A 9,033-nucleotide genomic window follows, 5' to 3' on the forward strand; every position below is an offset into this window, starting at 1 on the left:
TGGACAAGTGGATGGATGAATAATTGGACGAATGGACAATTGAACAGACTGATGGTTGGACAAAACGCTGTTTTGTGAATCTTTTCTTCACCTTAAAGCTTCTGAGTGAAACTTTATATTTTCAGATGTTTATCCTCTAGAAACTGGAGCTTCAGAAATCATGTTTTTATTCTCCAGCTTCCAGATAATCAACATCTGGAAGACCAAAGTCCAGAGTGAAGGAACCCTGAGGGACGGCGGCGGTTCCTCAGGTTCCCTCCGAGTCTCCAGGAATTTCAGCTCAACGTTTAAAACAAACCAAAGCAGCAGCTTCCCCTCTGAACAGGAAGTGACCTCACTCCATTGTTCCCCTTCGCCTCATCACAACCCGACACGGCCGGACTCTGGCGGCTCAGAGAGCCGATTGGTTCGCTGCTGAGGCTCCGCCCACCTGTCAGCTCACCTGACTCCGATGAGGAGGGCGATCAGCATGGAGCAGATGGGGTCGGCGATCATCAGGTCGTACTTCTGCATCAGGAGGGCGGAGATGATGACGCCGATGCTTCCCAGAGTGTCGGCGATGATGTGGAGGAGGACTCCTGCAGAGAAACCGTCATCCACTCAGGAAACGCAACCAAAACGCAGCTTTTACGCACAATTAATGATTAATTACCATTATTACAACTAGGGCTGAAATAAATAATCGGATTAATTGTGATTAATCGATTATTGAATAATTGTCAACTACTTTAGTAATCGATTAATCATTACTGGAGAATAGAGACTCTAAAAAAGGCCAAATGTTTGAAGGAACAACATATTTAGAGCAGTAATTAGACCCAAATTGTGCAAGAAATATAAATACATTTTGCGTTCAACAATATATCCCACCCAGATCTCCTCTAGAGGGAGTTTTAAAAGCACCTTTTGCTTTCCAATCATGAAATCTGTAAATAAAACAATAATTAACAGATCAGCTCTAAACGGTATGATAAGTCAAGCAGAAAAGGCTGAAATTTTCTTTGTTGGACTCAAACAGGAGATGGAATATTCTAGTCTTAAATGTTTTGTTTTTATTCGCTGTTAGCAGAAAATCATTATAATTAATGATTAATGATTTTTTTAATGAAACATTAACCTTTGTCCAATTAATCTACATAATGTTTCGCTTGTTGAGTAAAGGAACTTTTCCATAAACTTCAGTTTACCTGAATGGCTCTGGACATGTTTAGCTCTGAATCTGTGCCTCTGCTTGTCGCTCTGAATTTCCCTGCTGAGGAACAACGAAGGGTTTTTCTATTCATCGATGAAAACAGGAAATCTGAGCAGCTTTTTCAGTTTAAATCAACAAACCTTTCAGATAAAACTTCTTTGTTCTGCTTGTAAAGAAAATATTTTAAAATAAATTCAGGTCAAACATCGAACTGCTGCAGTTCCAACCAGCTGTGAAGGCAGCAGCTACACCAATGTGGTGTGAGAGCGCCCCCCGGTGGCAAAATCAAGCAATTTGAAATCAAATTGCCTCCTAAGTACATCAAGGTTTTTTCTCAAACTTTGGTTTGCTTGGAGGCAAGCGGAGTGAAACCGTCTCTGGTTCTGATCACAGATTTCTCCACAGACTGAAAACTAAACGATGTTTCCAGATGAAACGACGAATCAGAAAATCCTCAAAACAAAACGATTCTCTGGACTTTTCAAAACCTGCCTCCATTCATCCCGACAGCAGGAGATCAGCCAATTACGCAATTACGTTGCCACGGCAACTCCAATTGGCAAAGAAAGTAATAGTACACACCATGAGATCCAACTGCAGATTTAGATATAGATATGTCAATCTAGATATCCATGTGTCTCTCTAGACCAGAGTTTCTCATCCCGGCCCCCGGCCCTCAGGCCCCAGGCCCTCAGGCCCCAGGCCCCCGGCCCTCAGGCCCCCAGGCCCCCGGCCCTCAGGCCCCCAGGCCCCCGGCCCTCAGGCCCTGCATGTTTTAGGTGTTTCCCTGCTGCCACACCTGGACTGAATCTGTGGTGATTAACAGGATAAGCCGGACTTGATGCCTGCAGGAGAGGTCATGCAATCATTTGAAACAGAGACACATCTAAAACATGCACAGCAGGAGGCCTGAGGCCTGAGAAGCTCTGATCTAGACATAGAGACAGAAAGATAGAGATATGTAAATAGATCTGTGTTTAAAAACAAACATTTTAAGTCAGTTCAACTGTTTTTCCATATCAGATCGTTATTGGCCGATACTAAATCTCAGATATCGGTATCGAACCTGATGTGTGTGTGTGTAGGGGTGTGTGTGTGTGTGTGTGTGCCCGTGGGCTTGTGTGTGTCCTCACCCTGTAGGATCTGCTTGCTGGATCCTTCTCCTGGGCGCTGAAGCTCATCTGAGGAACAAAAAACAACAAGTTCAGATTCTCTGAAAACGTCTCGACTGACGGAGAGGAGACGGACGTTTGTCTCACTGTGACAGTCCTCGTGTCCTCCATGTCCATGTCCGTGTCCGTGTCCCCCGTGACTGTGTCCATGATCTCCGTGTTTGTCATGGCTGTGCCCGTGTCCATCATGGCTGTGCCCGTGTCCATCATGGCTGTGTCCGTGTCCTCCATGTCCTCCGTGTCCATGGCTCAGGCTGCCGTTGAAGAGAGAGTGGCTGTGACCGTGACCTGCGGAGCGACAGGTTTAGGATTTTAGGAAAGCGACTCGTTAGCTTGGCGGCGGGTTTGTCTCGTCTCCAGGTGGGACTACCTCCGTCCCCGTGCGAGTGTCCGTGTCCTCCGTGCTGGAAGACGAAGATCCCGACCAGGTTGACCAGCAGGCCGGCCACAGAAACAGGAAGCAGCCGCTCGTGGTGAACGTCTGGCGGCTCCAAGGCTCTCTGACACAGACAGACAAATCAGAAAACTGGAGGAAATGATTCATGATTTCAGTCCAACATGGAAACGTTTTCCTCCAACAACCAGCTGATGGCTGAACTGTCTCCACTGGGTGGCGCTGTTCTTCCTCTACTGGTTCCACATTAGATTGATTTATTTCCTGTTTTTTTGCTTTCGTAGTTTGTTTGGAGTTTTTGAGATGTTAATCAGCTGCACCAAGTTCTACAAACGGCATCTTGTTGCCACGGTTACGCATCCTAACAACAGTCTGATTGCTAAAAATTAAGAGTAAAAACTGTTTCAGCTGCTCAGCATCCAGATCCGGACCGAGCGACGCGGGTGAAACCAAAAGGTTGAAAGGTCATGTGTCCGACCTGCGATGATGTCATCACACTCACCTCCACTCCTTCTGAGAAGATGAAGAAGGCGGTGAAGATGAGGAAGAGTCCGTTGACGAAGCCGGCCAGAACCTCGGCTCTGACGTAGCTGGGAGTGAAACAACGCAGAGCGATCAGACCAGAGCAGCCGAGCTCAGAGCGGCGGAGGGAACGGGGGTGGGGCCTGAGGACAGGGGGCGGGGCTTACCCATAGGAGAAGCTGTCATTGGACCTCCACCTGGAGATGACGGAGGCTGCCAGGCCGGCCAGCAGGGCGGTGCAGTCAAAGAACATGTGGAAGGAATCTGAGATGAGACCTAAACTGGACCCGGAGGAAGAGGAGGAGATTAATTCACTCTGGCTTTTTAAGACTTTCTTGGGTTTAATTGTTTATTTTTAATCATTTTATGGTGTTTGTCTATTTGATTTGACTGTTTTTGCCATTATTTATATTTGATCATAAATATTGAAATGTTATTTTATTTGATCATGAATATCTTGTTATCTGTATTCACCATTTATAGTTTAGGTTTATAACTTGTATATTTTGATCCTCATCCTATGTCATTTGTTCATTTATTTTATTACTTTAGTGATTTTTATGTCCATTTGTTTTTGTTTTAACTTCTTCAAGGTTCTAAAACTTTATTAATGTCTCTGGATTGTTGAAGTTGGATAAATGTTCAGCTGAATTAACTTAAACCTTTTTTTGTAAATAAATGTACCGAATTACACATTTATTTTATAACTCTGCATTTAAGCTTCACAATCTTGGTCAAACATGTAGAAACAAGTTTAATTTGTTCAGCCTGTGCAGTCAGGAGTATTTCTGTTTCCACCCACATTAGGACTTTGCTTTATTTTGTTATACTATCTATTGCTTAATGCACTGCAGGATAACTCGCCACCGATGCAGAGCTTGCTCAGTTCTGACAGGAAGTGATTGCACACATTACAGGAAATTTACAAACACATCTTAAAGTTTAACTTTTAGCTGCAAATGTGAAGTTTTATTTGTCTTGATTTAAAACGGACACGGACAAGATGGAGGGATAAACTTAGAGACGAACATTTCCTTTAAAAGCTTTAATATCTGATGACCGGAGGAGTTTCTGTTGTCATGCGCAGTTTGAGTTACTGCAGCGTCTCAGATTAAAGATGACGGACACACACACACACACACACACACCGCTAACACTTACGTGGCACATCCAGAGAACAGAAATCACACAGAGATGCTGCTCGGGCTGTTAGCCTACCTGTTACTCCAGATGCCGTAGGTTAACTCCACGAAGGCGAATGAGAGGTTGAGGCAGAGGAAGAAGAAGAGATTCCTGGAGGTTTTATCAGCTAAAATCGACCTGAAAAGCAAACAGAAACAAACATGCAGTCACAACAAATAAACCCACGAAGGAAGCAGGGACTAAAAACTCCAAACAGTCAGACACAAACACGCAAACTGCGGTAAAAAGCAGCCAGTCTACAGCCTGACAGCTGAATAAAAACAAGTTTGAAGCAGATTGAGCTGCCAGAGGAACGCGTCTGTTCAGGCTAACCGGTTAGCTTCCGGCTAACAGTCACAGCTAGCGGCTAGCTGCTAGCAGCGCTCATCTTACCTGAACCACCCGGACAGTTTGAGCAGCAGGTTGAACTTGGCCGGTTTGTACTCATCATCCTTGATAGATAAAGGCAACATTTTTACACCTGGACGCTCCACAGTCTCACTGGGAACGTAAACTGGCTGAGATGCTAACTGTCAACTTCCGGCGAGGACAGGTTTCACAATAAAAGCGCTTGAGCCTTCCCCCCTTTTTAAAGATTCTTCCCTTTTGGGGGTTTAGTGGGCCAAAGAAAGAAACATGTTGACTAAGATTAATGATCAGTCACTGCTTTTTAAAAAAAAAATATTTTTGGAGAATTATTATAACTGTTTTGCCTTTATGCCTGGTATTTATTCGTTTATTTATTTCCATTGAGATGGGACATCTCAGTAAATTAGGATATCCTCAAAACGTTTCTTATTTTAATAATTGAGTTCAAAAGCGTACACTCACAAGTTCAGTACTTTAACAATTAATTAAAAGTTATTTGTTGCACTGCTAGGTTCAGCTGTTTTTATCTGCCAGGTCTACAACCACCTGACATATTAAAACAACATATTGAATGTTTGGATTCTTTCGTTCTCTACCTCCATGAAAAAACCCTGGGCCCCTGGTGAACTTCATCTAGGACCGCCCCTGTGTGTGAAACTGATCATTCTGATGATTACAACTGCTGAAACCCAAAATTAGAATATTACATAAAATCAATGAGTTTTAATACTTTGTGGCCCACACACAATAGTCCATTTTAAGATGTAACCACTATCCCAGCTTCAGTTGAAATAAATTAATCATTAAATTACGTTTTCATTTACGTCCAACAGAAATAATTCAGAAACCAAATTACCGTCTTAGCACTACTGCTTTATAGGAAGAAGATTTTTGAATATATGCAGAAAATGCATGTTAATATTTTTATGGTCATTTTAAAAATTCAAAACTCAATTGATTTATTTTTAGCTTCTTTTTTATTTTTATTTTGGGGCTTAAAAAAATTACTTCACCTTTAAGAGCAAAAAAAAAAAATTAGAACCAAACTTTTCTCATATTTTTTTTCTAATTAAAAATATTTTCCATGTTTGTCTAAAACAGACACAAAAACATGAAGGCAACTGAACCATAATTTATCACCAATTTAGAAAAAACAGTGAACTATTATTATATGTATTTATAAAGTTTCTGAGACGTTTACAGGTTTTACAGGAGACGGAAGTGCGAGCAAATCAGGAAGCTCGGATTGTCTGACATTGATTTAAAATAAATAAATCTTATTGTTTTTAAGGTTTAAATGAGATGACCAGCAGATGGCGCTCCTGTGCAGCAGACAGAAACTGAAATATGGAGCAGATTCTCATTTTATTCAGCAGATGATCGCAGCATCCTCATCTGAACTGTTGGTGCACTTATTTATTTTGTTTTATTTCTTATTTTGTAAAAGTTAACAGAGTGGAGGTAAAGTCAAACATGGTTGTATTTTATTTTTTATTTTGTCTCAAGTCTTCTAACAGGTTTTCAAGCAGGATTGTTAATTTGTTTTTGTTTTTTAAAATCTTTATCTATATTGTTACACTGCAAAAACACAAAAACTTACCAAGTTTTTTGGTTTAGTTTCTAAAGTGAATATCTTAGTTGACTTGAATTAAGATGAAACTAACACGCAATTTTTCAGCAAAACATAGGAGTTTGATTTAAGTCAATAATTCCTTAATATTGATGAAAAAGTTATAAGTGAAATAATTGGACATTTTCCCATAACATAAGTTAAAATGTTCCACTGGCAGATTGTTTCACTACCAGAACTTTTTCCTCATTTACCTAAATAAAGCTCATGTTTCTTGCTGAAAAGTTACTTGTTAGTTTTGTCTTATTGTAAATGTACTAATATATTTTTACTATGAACTGGATCAAAATTATTTAGTAAGATTTTGTTCTTGGTGAATTTGAGATAAAACATCGTCTGCTTGTTTTAAATCTAATCAGAGTTTCTGCAGCAGCTGCATTAAATTTTCCCTAAAAATGTAAAAAAAAAAAAAATCCAGTTTTATTTAAGTTTGTGCTCAGATTACAAACCTGCTGAGTTCAGATTCACTTGTTTATATAAAAGCAGAGCCTGGACTGAAGTTGACCTCTGACCTTGGCCTGCAGGCTCTTGGTGACTCTGCTGCGCTGCTTTCTCCAGATTCAGCAGAATCATCATAATGGATGTTTCTTTTTGCTCCATCTGGTGTTTTTCCACCGCGTGGCGCTCGCTGCCCCGCCGCGTCGCTGCGACCTTTCACCCTGCGTGCGGAGGCGTTCTGCTGCGTCTCGTCGTTTTAATTCCTGCTGGTATTTCCTGTCGCACAGTGAAGATGGAGATATTTGGTTCCCTGACCTGAAGAATCTCTGCCTGCAGATTTTAATTCGGCTTTTTGTCTCTTTAGAGCTGCAGATTTCTGCAGGATGGAGCGTCTTTGACCTTTGACCTTCAGGGTCATTCAACGAGTCAGTCAGAGTTCAAGACGTTTTGCTGCAGTAGATCCGACAGGAGCGTCTGTTTGGAAAACTTAAGTAGGATTTTAAAAGGTTCTGGAGAGTTTCACAAGTTTCTCCTGTAAACATTTCATGTGACGATCAGAAACGTTTTTGTTCCTGCAGCCGTTTGGTGTCAAAGCTGCTTCTGGGAAAATATTAGCTTTGACTTTACAAAAGCTCTGGATGTTTTTGAAGTGGAAGATTTTATTTCTATTGTGAATTTGATTTAGATCAAGTTTTTCTAATTGTTCTTGAACAGATTGCACTAAAATATTTCATCCTCAAAGGAAGTTTTTAAAGTTTTTATTGCTGTGGATTTGGATGCAACATAAAAAAAATTCAAACAAGTCAATTATAAATATCTTATTTACTCCAAAGGGAAATTCAATGCGACTCATATCCAAATATTTTCACAGAGTCGTTTTGGGTGGTGATGCTGCTGAAGGATCTCCAGTAGCAGTCAGTGTTGCAATGCACCTGAAGAGGCCTCTGACTGAAGATGGTTGCTGTATTCCAGCTTGATGACCATCAGGATGCTAACAGGTTAACATCTAGATAGCAGAGACCTATATGACATCATCAGCTGTTAGCCAGCTCGGGCTGTTGGGTCAGAAAGCCGAGCAGAACCATGAAAATTATATTATTCTTTCGCAGTTTGTTCCAGATCTGCAGGTTTTACAGTACACTGTAAAAAAAAAAAAAAAGAGAAAAAGGTTAAACGTAGCGTAGAAGTGTTCCGTTCTTTTAACAGATTTATTTCCTGTGTTTTCTATTTTCTGTCAATGTTTTTGTGGATAAACCGGAGAAAAATATGGAAAATTTCAGTTCTAGATGAACAGAAACATGAATAAATTTAAATCGGGGTAAAAATTTGTGATTCAACCAGATTTTTACAGTTCAAATGAAGTAAATTTATAGGACATTTGCAACAGGCTCAGCTGACCAAAGTGCTTCACAACAAACCAAACATCACAGGTAGAAAATGATAAAGTAGGAAAATAAAATTAAGTCTATTAAAAACATGAGGCAATCTTAAAATCTGCAGGAAATACCAAAAACTCTCAGGTGTCTCATGTTTTTAGTTCTGCTGGTACCACACGGCGTGTTCCGGTTCTGGTCTGTGAACATGAAACCTCTCCTGCAGCTTCCCCTCATTTCTCGCCGTCTGGACCTCGCCTGGTTGCCATGGAGACCGCGTCACATGACCGGAGGGGTCGGCGTTCCGGTGACGAAACAGACCGCCACTGTGTGTGTCTGTCTGAGCTGAACCGGGTCCAGCGACACCAGCGAGGAACCCGGTCCACTTCACACCTCACGTCCCAGTTTCCATGGCGACCAGCGGCGGAGACAAAAGCCGCCAGAAACGGCTCCTTTAAAATCATCTGGAGAAACGATTCAAACTAACCCGGTTTAATCTGCACTGAAAACAACTTCTGGTTATTTAGAGATGAAGTTTTTATTTTTATCTCATCATCGTGAATTAAATAATAACCTGAGCAAAAAGCCGTTTTCCTCTCCAGAAACCGTGGAAAGTTACCACCGTCGCCACGGTAACCGCCGGAAACGACCTGGAGATTTCCAGTAAACTGCAGCAGAAGCAAAAGTAAAAGCTGGGGGAAAATCCCAGGGAATTCCCAGAAAATACAAATCCCAAGATATCAGATGATGAGGTCGCAGAG

General features: G+C 41.3%; 1 protein-coding gene across 1 annotated transcript; it reads right to left on the reverse strand.

The window, feature by feature from the left end:
- Positions 1 to 249: 249 nt before the first annotated feature.
- On the reverse strand, positions 250 to 5,010 carry LOC116725446 (zinc transporter 7-like). Its single transcript, XM_032571503.1, has 8 exons — positions 4,856 to 5,010; positions 4,499 to 4,600; positions 3,448 to 3,561; positions 3,261 to 3,348; positions 2,735 to 2,864; positions 2,452 to 2,652; positions 2,326 to 2,373; positions 250 to 578 (listed from the first exon to the last, which is right to left on the reverse strand). The coding sequence occupies exons 1-8, from the start codon at positions 4,933 to 4,935 to the stop codon at positions 439 to 441; spliced, it is 903 nt and encodes a 300-aa protein (XP_032427394.1). The 5' UTR covers positions 4,936 to 5,010; the 3' UTR covers positions 250 to 438.
- Positions 5,011 to 9,033: the final 4,023 nt, after the last annotated feature.

The sequence above is a fragment of the Xiphophorus hellerii genome, chromosome 9, assembly GCF_003331165.1.
Source record: "Xiphophorus hellerii strain 12219 chromosome 9, Xiphophorus_hellerii-4.1, whole genome shotgun sequence".
Classification (NCBI taxonomy): Eukaryota; Metazoa; Chordata; class Actinopteri; order Cyprinodontiformes; family Poeciliidae; genus Xiphophorus; species Xiphophorus hellerii.

Excerpts from the sequence above, each read along its gene's own strand:
- LOC116725446 (XM_032571503.1), bottom strand. The coding sequence starts at position 4,935 with ATGTTGCCTTTATCTATCAAGGATGATGAGTACAAACCGGCCAAGTTC. Across the intron at positions 3,562-4,498 it reads TACGGCATCTGGAGTAACAG|TTTAGGTCTCATCTCAGATT; the intron begins GTAGGCTAACAG and ends CTCCGGGTCCAG. Across the intron at positions 579-2,325 it reads CAGCAAGCAGATCCTACAGG|GAGTCCTCCTCCACATCATC; the intron begins GTGAGGACACAC and ends GTTTCTCTGCAG.